Source organism: Gouania willdenowi, chromosome 4, assembly GCF_900634775.1.
Source record: "Gouania willdenowi chromosome 4, fGouWil2.1, whole genome shotgun sequence".
NCBI classification, from domain to species: domain Eukaryota; kingdom Metazoa; phylum Chordata; class Actinopteri; order Blenniiformes; family Gobiesocidae; genus Gouania; species Gouania willdenowi.
This window is the reverse complement of record NC_041047.1, coordinates 1,202,873-1,220,971: the sequence shown is the minus strand read 5'-3', so window position 1 is coordinate 1,220,971 and position 18,099 is coordinate 1,202,873. Positions and strand designations below refer to the sequence as shown.

At 38.6% G+C, this 18,099-nt stretch overlaps 1 protein-coding gene across 1 annotated transcript; it reads right to left on the bottom strand.

Annotated features, from left to right (window-relative positions):
* Nucleotides 1-1,476: 1,476 nt before the first annotated feature.
* On the bottom strand, nt 1,477-14,410 carry tspan1 (tetraspanin 1). Its single transcript, XM_028443853.1, has 7 exons — nt 14,365-14,410; nt 12,891-13,097; nt 9,665-9,739; nt 3,431-3,529; nt 2,512-2,652; nt 1,633-1,716; nt 1,477-1,557 (listed from the first exon to the last, which is right to left on the bottom strand). Exons 1-7 carry the CDS (start codon nt 14,389-14,391, stop codon nt 1,477-1,479), a joined length of 714 nt encoding a protein of 237 aa, XP_028299654.1. The 5' UTR covers nt 14,392-14,410.
* Between the last annotated feature and the right edge of the window lie 3,689 nt (nt 14,411-18,099).

Here is an 18,099-nt window from a genome sequence, read left to right as displayed (position 1 = left end):
GTCCACGAAGCTCCATGAAAGTTCACTCTGAAGGCAACAGGAAGTCAATGGAGAGGCTTCAGACCAGCAGTAATATGGTCTGTGCTGTTGGTGGGGGTCAGGAACCTCACTGCAGGGTTTAGAACCTACTGTAGGCGGGTCAGCTCCTTCCTATTTAGGCAGGTCAACAGGTGGTTACAGTCCAACGACAACGTCACAAAAGCATGAATAATAATAATCTCTAGCTTTTTTTGTGAGACCATCTGACTCAGCTTGGAGATATTATTCAGTCTTTTATACTGTCTTAAATATTGCACTTGAGACATGTCTTCATCAAAGAGAACTCTGAGATTTTGACTGACATGCTCAGATCTCCAGGTGTTGCTTAAAACCAGTGATGACACTGAGTTGAATTAGTCTGTTCTCACTCAGCCACTGCTTTACATTAAACAGGTACGAGATGTTAAACGAGCAGTAGAGCTGTACGTCATCTGCAAACACGTAATAAGATACGTCACTGAACCTCTGAATGGTCTGTCCACGATGGAGAAGGTACAATAACAACAACCTGTGTGTGCGCGAGTGTTCGTGTGTGTGTTTGTGTGAGACACTTTTATTTCAGTTTAAGCAGGGTTTTAATGTGCTTTATAGATTAACTGTTTAAAAAAAATGTGATTAATCGTTTAATTTATTGACTGATAATTGATTATGAAAATAATCGTTAGTTGCAGCTCTATTATAATCATTTTACACCTAATGTCACATATGTTGACAATTCAACCACATTCTCCATTAGTCACTATTAGTCATGTCCGTTATTTACCAGTTTAAACTAATTGTTCCAATATTGACACTTTGAACCTTTTTAGCACTTTTTATGTCTGTTTTTGCTCACTCTAATTTACAACTTTTAACTCATATCTGTGGTTTTTAAAATCCTATTTCAACTTTGACTTTGAACCCATTTTATTTTCCCCACCACAAAGTGTGAAGGAGGACATAGGTTTGAGTTAACTGTTATAGCTTTTCTCAGAAACTGTTTAAGATACAACAACTACATGTGGTGTGTGGCTTCAGGGTATTGATACCTTGTTGGAGTTTGAAAATCAAAAGTGTGCAATCAGTTATTGCCCTTGTTACGGGTTTTTTTTTGCTCTGTTTGATGTATCTTCAAAGGAGACAGCTTTCATTAGAAACTGTTTAAGAGAGTCATTTTATATTTTGATGTGATAATATTTTCTTATGTGTAAGTTAGATTTCGGACATTTAGGAAAACGTTGGGAGTTATAAAGACAACCAATCTGGTGGGGGATGTTGATGACTGTCTTATTGTTTCTGATTAAAACCAGGATTTCCATCTTTAACATGACTATAATAATAATAGTAAACTTCCTGCAGTGGATATTATTCAGATGGATACATAAGTGTGGGTATCACTGATTGTGTGAGAATGATTTATTGACGTGATATTTTTAAATTCATAGAGAAAAGTGAACATCAATGTTTCTCAGAGATGACTCGGCTGGTCTCGTTGTCAAGGCGACAGTACAGGTACATGGACACCGTCATGGCGACGACCTGAAGGAGCAGCACAACAGTATTCACAACCAACCAATCAACCAACCACAGGGAGCTCCGCCCCCTCCATCTTACCTCCAGTGCTCCGATGGCGGTGGTGATGGCCCCCAGGATGTAGGCGTGTTTACGGAGCGACTCCAGGATGTGTCGGGAACAGCCCTGGGGAGGTCAGTGTGAGACGCAGATATCAAAGCACAAAAAATGACAATAAAAATACACTAAATGATTTATAAATCCAAAAATCACACAAAGATACACAAAATATGAGTTAAAAAATATAACTAACATTACATAAATACACAAAATTATGATCAAAACACACAAATAACAGAAAACACAATTACATAAATTGCACTAAGGGAAAACAAAAATACACTAAATTGTTTAAAAAGACAGAAATACACAAAATGAGCAAAAAAATACAAAATAGCAATTAAAATGCACAAAAACACTATCGAAACACACAGCAAATGCAAATAACACACAAACACCTAAATGAATAAAATTACAGAAAAACAGTTTTGTTGTTTCCTGTGTTAATGCTCTGATTGTTATTTTAATGTTGAGCTGCAACTAACGATTATTTTTATAATACATTAATCAATGAATGAGATTTTTTTTAAACAGACAGTTTATCTATAAAGCAGATTTAAACCCTGCTCAAGCTGATGAAACTGAAATGAAAGTGTCTCTCATGCACAACGTGCACGTAAGTCACACACGAACACTCGTGCAAACGCACACACAAACACTGCACATACACACAAACACCCTACCAAACCCCACTCGATCCCTCCACCTAACCCAAAAAATGCCAACATAGCTCCAAAGGTGTCATAATGTAGTGAATGACACTTAATGACAGCCTTCATAACACCTTATTCATGTTAATGACAGTGTAATGTCAGCCTTACGTATAAAATGTAACATGTTAGCATATGTGTTGGTACTGACCTGCACGGCACTGCGTTCTGCCTCCGCCGGGCTACAGGGGGCGATGTTGGTCCAACAACAAACCACAGGCAGACTTCCTTCGTTCTCCTCAAACTTAGAGCCCAATAAGTCAGTGTAGTTGGAGAAACCACAGCATTTCAGCTGAAACACAAAGGAAACAATGTTTATTCTCGCTGAAGGTTGTCGGCCTCCGTTAGCGCGTTAGCTAGCACGTCACTGTGACCTAAAATATTCAGATGAATCGCCTGCTTTGCTTTGTTCCCGTGACCTTGTGTCTGAGCTGCTAACAAAAAACATTATGCTACATATTTATTTAATGACATTTTAAAAACTGGACTACTTTACAGTTTTAGAGCCTGTGTTCCTCCATCTTGAAACCATGTGATTGATGATGTCACACTGACTGTAAACATCCCATTGTTTTCTATTGGAGTGAAACATTCAGCCTGATTTATAGATCATTTAGCAGCTTTATAGATTATTTAGTAGATTTTTAGATCATTTAGCAACTTTTTCAGTTCCAATGTCAACTTATGTTGCTGTTAGTTGATCTAAATAATCAGGGAAAGTTAAAGAAGTCGATATAAACCTCTTGTTTATAGAAAGAGGATAAAAACAGTTGTGACCTGAAAAATTGTCTATGACCACAAGGAGCGAAAGTTCCAACTCTGAGGTTTGGTAGTAGACAATAAAGCAGAGAAGAAGAGCTCTCCTAAGGGACCTTTACTCTCCCTTAAACAGTGCGCTGACGCGCTCTGGTGAAGTTAGAGAGTAAATCACAGACTGTTGAAGACACAAACCCTGAGGATAGAGGGACTTTAGGGTGGGAGTCCTTCAACAATCAGTGATTTATAAAGTATTTTTATTTTTATTTTTGCTGATCAAATTAAATGAAGTATTAACTGAAACAATGTCGCACCTCAGTCATTGTGCTGTTCCAGGTCGTAGTCGCCACCACATCGCTGCTGTACCCGTTTTGTAAGCTTTCAGTTGCCCACGCTTTGAGGATGTCTTCAGCCTGTTGGAACACACACACACACACACACACACACGGTTAGTTCTGACAGTCTGTCACTCTAATCTCAACGACTCACTCTTTATTATTGTGACCGTAACACATACTGTATCTGTGAAATAGAGACGAGTAAAGATTCTCCCTTTTTTTTTTTTTCTTCCATGTCTGCACATGCTGTCAAAGGTCAACACCACAGGAAGTGCAATCATTATGAGACAGCAATGCATGTTTTGTTATTGCAATAAAATAAATTTATTTATTTTATTGCTTGATTGTGACCATCACCAGCCCTCCCTAAGGAAGGGTAAGAAATATTTTATTATAGGGAGGATATAAAAAGGGAGAGCAGTGTTACACCTAAGTGGAGGGGGAGGGGGAAGGGGAGGGGAAAGGGAGCAGGGAGGAGAGACTGAAGATAGGAAATAAAAAGGGTGAGGAAGAATAGATTATTTTACAGTGAGGGTGAGATGTGAAGTTGTAGATTATATTGTGTTTATTATGTTGTGTAATCCAGCCAGTATGGTGACAAGTGTGAAGCTTAGCTGTAATGGTGGTGGCTGTGAACAGGGGGAATGAGTGAATGGTAGTACCTAAAGCAGGTATTTGGGATTAACGTGTGATTCTCCCTTTCTTAATGTTCCCAATTCTGTTTCAGTTTAATATTTTCTCGTCATTTTTGTCTCTGTTTACACATCTTTGTTTTGTTTGCTTTTAGGGTTAGGGTTAGGGCTCATATTTCCGTCTCCCTGTCCTCATGTTTACCAAGAGAATTGTGTGTGAATGTGTGAAATTTTACCAAAACATGCATGTGAGGCTACGTTCAGTGTCAGATTGTTTTTTTTTTTGTTTGTTTTGTTTTAATTTATAATAATAATAATAATAATAACAATATCAATATTACCATTTCCTTTCTTAGGAAGTCAATTTTATATTTGCATCAGTTTCTGTAAAATCTGAGCCACAATAATCGTGTAATAACAACATATATGCACCTATAAATTTTAATAACTACACATACAGTATGCACTATGTAAAACTGTCTGTGTTATTGTTGAGTGTATAGTCACATGTCGTCTGCATATGAAAAAATGTTGGTAACAATGTAAAATAAAGCTTCAAGATTAATTAAAAAGTATTCATAAACTAATGATGTCACCTTGGACTATTTAATAGATTTTAAAACCCTCGTTGACGCACCATTAAACCTTTATATCTACCTTTGTTAAACAATTTAAAAGAAATACATATATATCATTTGTTGTAAATTAATTCTAAACATTTTCTAAAATGACATTCATGAATTATTTATTATAAAACTCTACATTTGTGTTTTAAAAATAAATATGAAGTTGCATTTTAATGATGTAAAGTGCTGGATCAGCTCTTTATGTAAATGTCAGGCCTTTGTATGGAAATGTGTTTGTGTGGAAAAAGCACCAGCGAGGCCTCCTATTGGCTGCGTCCACAGCTCTAGAGTTAAAACACAGGCAGGGGATTATAATTCAGTGGGAGTCACCCGCTCATCACAAATTAAATAAATCTACACACACACACACACACACACACACACACAAAGCACCTGGGAAATAAAGAGGCACCACCGTGCCTGCAGAAAATGGGAATAAATCAGAAAGTGGGCGCCCCATTATTCTGCGCTGCTTTTCTCCTTCCTGTGTCCGTAAACTCAGAGGCATTTCCATATATATTGACGTTTCTGACGTCTGTGGACGCTCACGTTTTGTCTCATATTCATATTTTTATCCAAAGAAAGAACGAAAGAAGGAATTTTTGGCATCGCTCTGCTTTTCTTCCTCTGGCACTCCTTCTTTTCTCTGCTTTGATTAATAGTCCCGTTGTGAACGTTCACACACAGACCAGTTTGATGTGGTGTGTGTGTGTGTGTGTGGGTGGATCGGTGGCGCCTCAGGGAATGCTGGGGTACACGCCACAATTAAAAGTGCCCCCAACAAGCAAAGAGAGAGCAACCGCATGGGTAATTACCACATAGCTAATTCATCAATGTCACCACACACACACACACACACACACACACACACACACAGGTAGCACCAGGATTCTCTGTGGCTTTTTACGGTGTCAGGTTTTAGGGACTTATGAGGACCACAGTGTAACCGATATTTTAGCTTTAGGTGTTCCCGTAGTGTAATTAACTAGGGCTACATCCATTGCAAATTTCTGACGTAATATAAAGCAAAACTTGACCTTCTATGTAAATATCTCTATGACATGTTTTGGGACAATATCACACGTTTCCTCCATTTTTTTAACTGTAAAACAGGTGGGCTAATGTTAGCCTTAGCATGTGTAGCTAACTGCTCAATCTCAGTGTTTTAGTTCATTTCTGTGTTTTAACTATGAAATGAATCATTTATTAGCTAACTCTATCAACCGTATTAAACGTGAATGATTCCAGGAAGTTAAGTCTGATTAGAGAAAGACGAGGAAATGGAAACTTAACATAAATGTGTCAACAAACACGACATGATGACATGGAAATGTGTCCTTCATATATCTGCTAGTTTTAATTAATTTAATGCATTCAGGTTAATCTGAGTCACTCATTAGTTTAGGACTTAATATGATGAAACAATGACAACTATATGGTTCAAGGTCTGGTTTTCTGAACCTTCACATGGAGCCTCTGAGCGACTCCTGTAACTGAATTATTCTCTTGGTTTTATGAACAGACCTTTTGTGTCCTCATTGGTTCTTGAAAGTCTATCCATCCATCCATCCATCCAGCCATCCATCTTCTTCCACTTATCCATAGTGGTGTTGTGGGAACCTTCCATAGCCCCGCCCACTTCTTCCAGCTCTTCCTGCGGCGTTCCCAGACCAGTTGAGTCTCCACTGGCAGTATCGGCTTTACTCTCTTTTTGTGTGTTTCCACTGGGAAAAAGTTCCTCCTCCGTGGTTCCTGGTGCTGCTTTTTTTAGTTCCTCCTTTGTTGAGGTTCCATAAAAAACAGCCCTGGTCTGAAAATGTGACGTAAGCTCAAAGCAGACACCGATTGGTTCAGAGAATCATCACAGCGTAGTCATCAACTCACACACAGAGGAAACATTTGGCCTCCATTGATTTTTGTTGGTGATGTTGTGAGTCTGGCAGTTTCACGTGTCAGCTCTACTCTGAGCTCCTCCCTGATGACTGAGCTTCTCACGCTATCTCTAAGGAAGAGTCCAGCCACGCTACGGAGGAAACTCATTTCAGCCGTTTGTACCTGATGATTTGGTTCCTTGGTTCATGACCCAAAGCTCATGACCATATGTGAGGGTAGGAACATAGATCCAGAGCTTTGCCTTTCAGCTCAGCTCCTTCTTCACCACAACACATCGGTACATACTCCACACCAATCCACCTCTCGCTCCATCCTTCCATCACTCGTGAACCAGACTCTGAGGTACTAGAACTCCTCCACTTGGGTCAGGATCTCACCCCCAACCCAGATGTGGAGGTGCTGATTCTTATCCTGACCACTCACTGGATCAGTTCACAGCAGAGTGTTGAAGGTCTCGGTCTGATGGAACCAACAGAATCACATCATCTGCAAAAAGCAGTCTCTAGTACCCACTGTAGTATCATCACGTACCCCTAGGGGTACACGTACCCCCATTTGAGAAACGCTGTTCTAGCTGAAGGGTTTGAATCCTCACTGTGAGTCCTGAGTCCTTTAACCGGCTCGTTTGAGTTCTGAGTGTTCCTGGTGGTTAATTAAGTTTTTTCAGAGGATCCATGAGTCCTGACTCATTAGACTCAACTCGTTCCATCTGGTGTTTAATGCTCTGTAAACGTGAGCCGGCTCCTCTTTGCTGTGCACTCGCTCTAAGACATGAAGTCATTTTCCCGCCGTTGCTGATGTGAACTTATTGATCGGCTCCAACGAGGCCAGATCGATGTTACCTTTCAGACTTGGTTCTAATCCCTTTCTCTGTTGATCAGAGGTTGAAGATGCCGTGTGGACTGGACTTCAACCACTGATGTTGGATCATTACAGCTCAGTTCATTAATCCACGCTTCATAAATCTCCAGCGTGCTCACTGACGACCGCCGTAACGCCTGCTGGAATCGCTGATTTCATCTCCGTTACTGGGACCAAGCAGAAAGTTATTGGCTCTTTGATTAGACGCGACTCACGGGCCTGGAGCAGATTTATGTCAGCGATACGCCTCTTACTTATTGACTATATAAATGCATATGAGTGTTAGCATTAGCCACATTCATTGTGTTTACTGTTATGATCAGAGAGGGGGAGAGACGCTCATATCTCTGTGTTTGTAATGAGCAGATGAAGCTAACGCTAACAAACGTGCTCAGAAATCAATCCAACTAAACAAATGCATCAGGTTTCTACAGATAAAAACTAGCAGCGTTCTGTTTCTCGTCTGTAGAACGGAGACGATGGCGGGCACTAGTTTTCACTCTATGTACATTGCCTTCGTCCTTTTTAAATTTAACATAAATTCCAAACTTGAAATTCAGTGACTTATAGTCTAAAGTGACCTATCTGTGGATTTTTTTTTAACAATTTGAGTCAATTTTTGCTCATTTTTTTTAAATCATTTTTCTGCAACTACACCAAACTTTCCATATTTTCATCACTCTTTCTGCCATATTTTTGATCCTTTTAATTCATTTTTGCTACATTAATCATTTTCTGAGGACATTGTGCTCTGACCTTTCCATAAACAAACAATAATAATAATAAATAAACAGACAAAATGCTGGTGCTGATGGAGGAAATCATAACGTTGCTGTAATGTAGCATCGTTATTACCTTGATTTCTCTTCGTGAAACGTGCAGCGCCTCATTTCCTGCAAACGTCATTATTTATTTCAAACTAGACGGTGTTTCCTTTAAACCACACTTGTCAAACTAAAGGCCCGGGGGCCCAAATCTAGCCCTTTAAAGCTCCCATATCGGCCCGCAGGAAAAAGTGGAGAAAAAAAAATGACTGTGTAAATCACAAACTAATTCAGGTTTAGATATATCAGTACCTCCAAATACACATGTTTCAATGAAACTACACATGTTTTCCATGATTATATCACATGTTGGCAGTCATTTTCTAAAATCCTGCAATTATCCTCAAATTGTTCCCCCACAAATTCCCCCAAATTAAAAAAAAATAGGTCACAATATCTGTCATTTATTGTTGCATGTTGTTGGTGTCTGACATACTTTAAATATTTTTATAGATAGAAGTAAACACACGCTGCTTCAGCAGCAGTAAATCATTAACAGTTTTTCTTCTCCTCATCTGACCACAGTAATATTACATTTAAGATGTTAGTCCATTGTTTGTCCGACCGCCGTGTTGCATTGGTCAGATCATCCCATAAAGGTGGTGTAACGGATACTAAAAGTGGAACTGATCGTGAGCTCTCTTCGGTTTATCTATATACTGCATTATCTATAAACTCAACGTAATAAGATATTAACTGTGATATTAATCTGACGTCGCTATGTTTGTTTAACTTGTGAGGTAGTTTGAGGGGGAGGAGCTTACGTTCTTATGGGTTGGGAGGAGTCAGCATTGTCAGGAGGAGGAGTTTCTGCAATGTGACGTCATAACGTGAGAAAAATCCAAATGTCCATTTTAAAGCTGACTTTTAACAAAATGTGGAATAACAAGGGAGGAAACAGAACTTTTTACACTTTGTCCCTCTGAATGAGGCTAAATGAATGTATATCACTGTAGCTACACCATTAGAAAGTGATTTTTTTCATAATGCTGCCCCTTTAATGTCCAACCTTTCCCACCATGGTGTGTGATTACATCCTTTTCCGCAGAAACCAGCCTCTGTTGGAACACTTTTCCCTCCATCCAACCTGGCCGTCAGTCGTCGTAAAGCTAACCCAAGCTAATGCTAATGTGCATTAAACCTGCAGCTCTGCTCACAAAATACTAAAGCTCCACTTCCTTTATGAGGCCAGCTCGCTTTGAGCTCATTGGAAGCCTTTATAATTATTACGTGTGTGTGTGCCTGTGCGTGTGTGTGTGAGACAGAGGAGGACACATATGTAAATAGGCTGTTTTGCATATAAAATGCTTTAGCTCTGTGTGGTGAGGAGGACACAAAGCAGATCATTCAATGATAGAAGGGTTCAGGACTTACAAAATAAGAGTAGGCCAACGCCACCACTGCAGCCGCCACCTCAGCCACATATATCACCAGAATGATGGAGAAAAACTGCAGAAACACAAACATTTACACATGAAAATACACAATTACATCCTAGAAAACATGCAAATATCAAAGTATCTGGTGATAGTCACACAGTCACTGTATCTCACTATTTCATATCTTATTGTCTCTATATGTCTCTATATTTCTATATCACACTAGTTCTTTAAACCAGTGTTTCTCAAATGGGGGTACGCGGTGGCACTACAGGGGGTACTTGAGAGAGAGAGGAAAATTAACAAATGAAAGCATTAAAAATATGGGGTTTTATAATATTTATCTTTAATTAAAAATGATAATTATTTCCAGCAACTCACAAAACTACAAAAAAAAGAGAAAAATATACTGAACAATAAAAAAACAGACAAACCAACAAAATACACAAAATGATGATAGAAATTATGTTTATTAGAACATTAACTGAAAATACAAGGATCAGTGTTGGTTCCACATCAGGAGGGAGATGACTGTAAATGGTAAGATCTATATAAATAAATCTATTCAGGAGGAAATAAATACTGTTTCATTCACTTATTTACAAAATAAGATTCTTTAAAATGTGTTGTTATCACTCATTCATTCCATCATTATGATCTATAGATGTTTTTCACAGTATTTACAGTAAAATGTCGTCGTCAGACAAAGAGGAACTAAAGAACCACTGATTTAAACATTTATCAAAACACATTTAATTCACAAGGCAATTTATTGTTTTTACACAATGGAAAATTAAACCGTTTAAAAATTCATAAAAACATTAAATCTAATTTGTAATTAATGAATCTAAATGAATGGAATAACAATGTTTGACATGAAAAGTGATGTTTTTCTACTTTAAATGAATTTTCGTACGACAGAGCAACAACTTCTGCTCTGGTTCTCCTGTTTCTCGTGTTGTGCTCTGTGCATCAGTATTATGGGTGTACCGGGAATTCTGGAAATGAGAGGTTCTGCGTGTTATTTTTTTTTTTCAGTGTGTTATTTTTCTGTAATTAATTAATTGTAAATAATAGCAATAAACGCATTCAAGTCCCAGCAGTAATTAAAACATGAAATGAAAAATCTGCATCTCAGTCATAAGCAGAAGAGAAAAGCTTTGAACTTAACTTTGATATTTCTATAAATCTCTCCTTATCTCCCTATATCTTGTCTACATCAGGAGTTCTCAACTTTGGGGTCAGGACCCCAGGATATTTATTTTTTAACACCTTGAGCTCATTTTCTCTTATTTTAACCATTTTTTTTACAAATAAACCAAACTCACCATATTTTAACAAATTTTCATCACTTTTTCTTGCCATATTTTGGCTCCTTTTAATGTATTTTTGCTACATTTCTCCCATTTCTGACACATCTACATCACATTTTAATGTCTTTTAATGTCACTTTTACACCTAATGTCACATATGTTGACCATTATTGTCACTTTTAACCTCTTTTCATCAGATTTAACCATATTAACCCAAAAACTTCTCTCCTTTATTTTGGGGGACGTGGGCTAAAAAGATTGAGCACCCCCGCTCTACATCTCATTATCATTATATAACCTGATATCTCTCTATCTCTATATATCTATCTGTCCATCTCAATGTCCCTCTACGATTTTCAGGAGAAATCCTTCTGTTGTCCACGTGTTGAGCTAAAGCTACGTTAGCTTCACACAGATACAGTTCCCACGCTTTGTCCGTTATTTGTCCTCAGTCCATTAAACGCTGTGCTGTCGTTAGCCCTGGTTAATGAGCATGCTAATGCTCACTGTGTGGACCAGCTGGGAGATGGAAATGCTTCAATACACGTCAGAAAACCAACCTGAGCAATCAGGCCCTTTCATAATCCACACTTACGTTTAAATTAAGAAGAAGCTGATTTAACAGCATGTGACATAAAAGCCATCTTTACACTGTAAAAAACTAGCTGTAGAATCTACTCAAACTCATTAGCTCTATCCAGGGTTCTCACCAGCAAGGTTGAGCGTAGGACCCCCTAAACTGTGATTTTAACCCCCCACACTGTGATTTTAACCCTCTACGCTGTGATTTTAACCCCCTACGCTGTGATTTTAACCCCCTACAGTGTGATTTTAACCCCCTACAGTGTGATTTTAACCTCCTACGCTGTCATTTTAACCTTCTACGCTGTCATTTTAGCCTCCTACGCTGTGATTTTAACCCCTTGTGATTTTAACCCCCTACGCTGTGATTTTAACCCCCTACGCTGAAATTTTAACCCCTATCCTGTGATTTTAACCCCCTACAGTGTGATTTTAACCCCCTACAGTGTGATTTTAACCCCCTACGCTGTGATTTTAACCCCCTATGCTGTGATTTTAACCTCCTACGCTGTGATTTTAACCCCCTATGCTGTGATTTTAACCCCCTACAGTGTGATTTTAACCTCCTACGCTGTGATTTTAACCTTCTACGCTGTCATTTTAGCCTCCTACGCTGTGATTTTAACCCCTTGTGATTTTAACCCCCTACGCTGTGATTTTAACCCCCTACGCTGAAATTTTAACCCCATCCTGTGATTTTAACCCCCTACAGTGTGATTTTAACCTTCTACGCTGTCATTTTAGCCTCCTACGCTGTGATTTTAACTCCTTGTGATTTTAACCCCATACGCTGTGATTTTAACCCCATACGCTGTGATTTTAACCCCATACGCTGTGATTTTAGCCCCATACGCTGTGTTCCAACCAGCGTAGGGAGCTTTTCTGTTGCTTTTTCCTTCTTTAATTGGTATCGTTGTAATAATTGTTGCACACTCAAAGGGACTTCCATGTGTTCATAGGTTGTTTTAACTCATTTTAATCTGAATAACCCAGAAACACATACATCAGCCTCACCGTATATTTACTACAGGCGATCTGCTCTGATGCTCCCGTCTATCCCTGAGGACCCCTGCAGCTACAGTGTGCTTCATCATCTAAACAAACTTTAGCTTTACTTCACAAAATGTGGCATCAAAATGCAATAAATGGTGTTTCAGAGGTTTCATTGCAAAATAAGTGCGAAACAAGTGTCATTATTATATAAGTCGCACTAAGTTGTGAATTTCTTCCAAAATAGTTTTAAACGTTTGTTCTAACCGTATTCTTTCCACCAGTTTGAAACCATTAGCATGCTGGGAGAGTGTAAAGGTAGAGTGGACCACTTACTGAGAGCAGCAGACACTTGTTCTCCCCGTGGGCCCCACAGGACCCCAGCAGACCCAGTAGAACCAGCACAGCCCCCAGCGCGATGCACAGGTAGCCCACGTTAACAAACTGCACCCCCTGTTTAGAGAACGGCCCCAGGAGGGTCAGGAAGGACCCGCTATCCACGCTCACCCAGATTCCCACGGCCATCAGGGCCAGACCGGCCAGCTGAGGAACACACACACAAACACACACATACAGTTTGTGTAGCTGTCAGACTGTCAGCCGCCCTCACGGGGTCACGTCCACCGCTCGTTAAACAATAAGAGCTTTTGGAAATAAGAGGACGTTACATCACAATCATAATAAACACTCCAACTTCATCCTTCGTTCCCAGTGTTCCCAACGTTCCCAGTGCCCCCCACACACACACACACACACAAATTCTAAATAGACACAAAATATCAACACAAAAACACAAAATGACTCCATGAAAATGATATAAAGACTATTATGACAAACTGAAAACAGCCCCAAACAGAAAAAAAAAAACAAATATTGAAATAGTGTTTCTGCTGATTGTAGCGTGTAAAGCTGAGCTCACCTGTCACGACCTTTAACTCTCCTTTAACGTCCCTGATATCAATCTTTTATTCCCTCTTTCTCTCCTTCCTCCATCTTTCACCTTTTGGCTGCAGGGTTTATTTCCCCGTCTCGTACCGTCATCACACTCGCATGGTGAAATGTGATTGGACGTGCACGCTCTCCCTCTAACTCAAAGTGTGCCTCCATCATCCCTCAGCACGACTAATCACGCCTGGCAACCCTTTCCTCCTGCTCACATTATTCCTCCTGTTCTTTGACCCAGTGAGAATCCATGGATCTCCATCACACATTAAAGAAAAAACTCCCAGGGAGAAAAAATGTTTGTCGTGACAAAATTGAAAAACGATACATTACAATATAACAAAAAAAGCCCCTAAACTGTCATTTCACAACAAAAGTGACAAATAATTTGTTGGATATGAGGAAAAACTTTACATTACGATTTCAAAAAGGCCCTTTACAACAATGTGTCCAGTACAACTGTAAAGTCTCCTACGGGAAAAACTCCCTGTTCACAAGAAAAAAACAGTTACAAGAAAAAAATCTTAATTGGGGGAAACATTGGGTAGAATATAATGTCCATCATAATAATGTCTATAATGCAACAAAGGTCCAATAGGAAGAGGATTAGGGCCAATTTTGATGGAGAAAATAATTTTGGACAAATCAAGATTAAAGTCAAAATGTTGAGATTAAAGTTGAATAGAACTTTCGACTTTTATCACAATATTCTATTTTGAGTTCTTTTAGACATTTAAACATTATTCTTCATTTGCCCAAAATTATTTATCCATCAAAGTTGATCCTAATCATCTTCTGTTCATTAGAACAGCAATTTCATTAACTAAAACATTATCGGTTACGAACAAATATCTACGTACGCACTCACCGCGATCAGCACGTTGGACACAAGCATCGTCACTCTGACCAATGGGAAGCAGCCCATTTTATTCTGGAACAAAGCAGCACATTTACAGCTTTTCTTCATCATCGTCATCATCATTACACACAATTAGGCTTAGGTTAATTAAATCCTGGATTAGAACATCGAATATTCCCACAGAACTGTTTGGCTTTAAAAATGATATTGTGAACAACAAGTGGGAATTGAACCCACAGCCTCTGCACTGAGAGGCAGAATTAATATTAAGTAAAACCATTAAAAACATCACATTTACACTAGGGTTGCAAAATTTCAGAAATTTATAAAATCAGAATATTTCTATGGGAAATAATGGCAAATTTTCAAAAGTGAAGGTTGGACCTGAACAACAACATTAAATATTGTTGGGAAAATATATTTTAATATCAGCATCAGTTATTTAACATTTCTGGTTAATTTCAATAAAAAATTACCATTAAAAAATTAATTTTCAATATTCAATATTCCCAAGATTTCCTCAACATTGGCAACCCAATGTAAAGAATTTTGTTTTTCAGTTTTTTAAAGAAAATTATTTCTGAGATTTTCAAAATAAAGCGCACACTGCCTCTTACCTCCTGTTTGTGCTTTTAAAGAAAGCGAAAAAACTAAAGCATCCGTCGCTCTGTGTGCGTGCGTGCGTGTGTGTGAGACAGTGCACAGGTGAGGGGGCGTGGCCTCTGCAGCAGGACAACCCAATCAGGACTCAGAGGGAATGTCCAGAAACATGGAGGAATCAGGTCAGGATGTTTGATAACATGTCACATTATTGTATTTGAAACGTTGAAAAACGTTGGAACCTGGAACCTAATCAGCTTCATCTGCCACTGTGACGTGCACGTGGTTGTTGTAAGAAGCTAAATGTAAGCTGCTAAATACTAAATGTAAGCTGCTAAATGTAAGATGCTAAATACTAAATGTAAGATGCTAAATGTTAAATGTAAAAAGCTGACTGTAATAAGATAAATGTAAGAAGCTAAATACAGTAGGAATTGAAGCCTGCTCACAATCCATATGTGATCATTTTAAAAGTGTGATATCTTTAATCTAAATGCTAAACGTATGTTAAGGAGGAAAAAAGCTGACATCAGGACTTTAACAATGTAAAGTTCACTTCTTTAGGATATGGATGATCAGAGCTGTGATATAAAGCAGATGATTAGATGTTATGTTGTGTAAAGTCCTTCACGAGCATCTTTTCCTCTATTGTTCTCTTTGTCCCTCTCACTGCTGCTGTACCTCATCTTTACCACCAGAGGGAGCTAGTGGTTCAGAGTCCTCCTCACTTTATTGTTCTCTCTGTGGTTCCATGTGTGGAGGAATGTGATGAGAGTCTCTTTGTCCTCGCTGTGCTTTTCATGCTCAGCTTTTACCCCCAGAGGTCAATTAGACCCCACCCCCCCCCCCCCCCCCAAAGGCTGTGAAATAATCTGTAATTACAGCCTCTGCCTTTCTGTGTCTCGTCACCTGTGTTTATGAATATATGTATTATTAGGGTTCTAAGGCCATACTGGTAGGAGGAACCTATTGTTCTTGCTTTTCTTATGATTTTTTGGTTTTTCCCCTTAGAATTCCCAAAGTCTCACCAAAATGTTCACACACCTCAGGCCTGCTGAACAATTACATATTTTGGTGCAATGAACAAAATTGCTAAAAAAAAAAAAAAATTATAGACTCCAAACATACGATGGAACCGCACGACTGGCAGGTTTACCCAATTCATACAAAATTCACCACATGTATTCTTGACCCCTAGATGAACATAAAGTTACAGATGACCCACGCCCAAAACCAAACAGGAAGTCAGCCATCTTGATTCAAAGGTCTTAAAAAGGCAAAAGGCATTTGCATGAACTAGTCTGAGGGGCTTCATCCCATTCACTTCAAACTCAACCAGAACACTTAGAACCCACTGAAGATTAAAAATCATTCAAAGAGTTTGTGTATCTCCAACGGTTTGGTCGTGGCGCCGCTGCAAAGTTGAAATGCTAATTTCTGAAGCTTTAGCGGAAAGACGAGATGTTGTGTTGATTTCAAAATAGTGTTGATGAATCTTATAAGATGGGAGCAGGTCGCTTATGAAGACGAAACATTCTGTGATCAGTGGGAGGGGCCTATAATGTCACCGGAAAATGTTTGCCATCACATTGTAAATGCTGTATCTTGGCTATTTTTCAATGGATTTTCATCAAATTCACTGAAAGTGTTTTTTAACTGTTTTCTCTTTCATACTGGGTTCTTCAACTGGCGCCATTTTGCACGGCATAATAGAAACCCACAATAACTCTCATATACAAAGTTCAAACAGTCTCATATTTGATACACACGGGTTACCGACCCTGGCCACTCCTTCGGACCCTACGACACCGCTCGCAGCTTTAATTATTATTATTATTATTATTATTACACAAATCAACAAGTGATCATAATAATATAATATAGTCAATAATATTCACATAATAGTAGAATTATTAGAGCAAGTGAGGAGGTAAAAATAGCGTCTAATAAAACAAACGTGACATAATGATCAGGTAAATATTAATCAATAAACTTATTGATTATTTTAGGACAGAAAATGTGCAATACAACTAGTGTGTAGTAGTACAAATGTATACGTTAAGTGTCTGTGCACAAAAAGTGTGTGATACAGCAAAAGCTTCAGATACAATAAAGAATTTACATTGCAACAAAAAGTATCTGTCATAACAAAAAGTACTGTACGCCAAAAATTTACTTTACGACAAAAAATGTGCATAATGTCAAAGTGTGCGTAACCACTAAAAGTATGCATTACAATAATCATATCATTTACAACAAACATGTGTCTTTAATAAAAAAAGAAAAGAAGTACAACAAAAATTTGTTACGATAAAATAAAACTTCTGTTACAACAAAATATGCAATTCCGGTTACAATGTATTTCCAATCAAATATGTAGTTTTACGACCAAAGCGAAATTAAGTTTGCATGAAGACTAAAATGTACTTTTTTGACAAAAAATAATTTTATGACACATTGTACTTTACAAATAAAAATTACTTTGCATCAAAAATCTGCTTTTGCGACAAAGAAAGAATGTGCTTGATAAACAAGTTCTGATGAACTTTGGACGCACCCGTAAAACGTCTCCGTGCCGAATAGCACATTCCACATTCCCCCCCTCTTTCAAAAAGGTGTCAGAGAGGTGCCCCCGTGGATACACACATACGGAGTAATGGGCCCCATTCATATATTGGTATGTGTCAATGATTTGGTGCCACCAACTGTCGCAATATTTGTCTCACAAGAGAAAACTACTTTAATGGAAATTGCAAAAAAAAGGAGGCTCCTAATCAAATTGTGCAAGACATAATCGTAATCTACGTTAAATTACCTTTGAAATGATATATCACGCGACTATGTTGCCATGAATTTGGAAATGACCAGAAATCGGGGATCGGCCCCCGAGCCCCATTTCAAAAAAAGGGCTCAGAGCGTCTCATCATATTCATTCATAGAGTGTTCTTACCAAACTGCATTCTGATCTAAGGAGTAGTCATTTGAAAAATGGGGTCACCGTGACACGTACGGGGTAATTTGCCCTATTTCTATATTGGTATGTGCCAATGATTCCGTACCACTAACTGTCGTAATATTTGACTCACAAATAATTGAGAAATAGATTTTTGTACTTTTTACTTTTGGGGCCTATTGGGGGCCCCC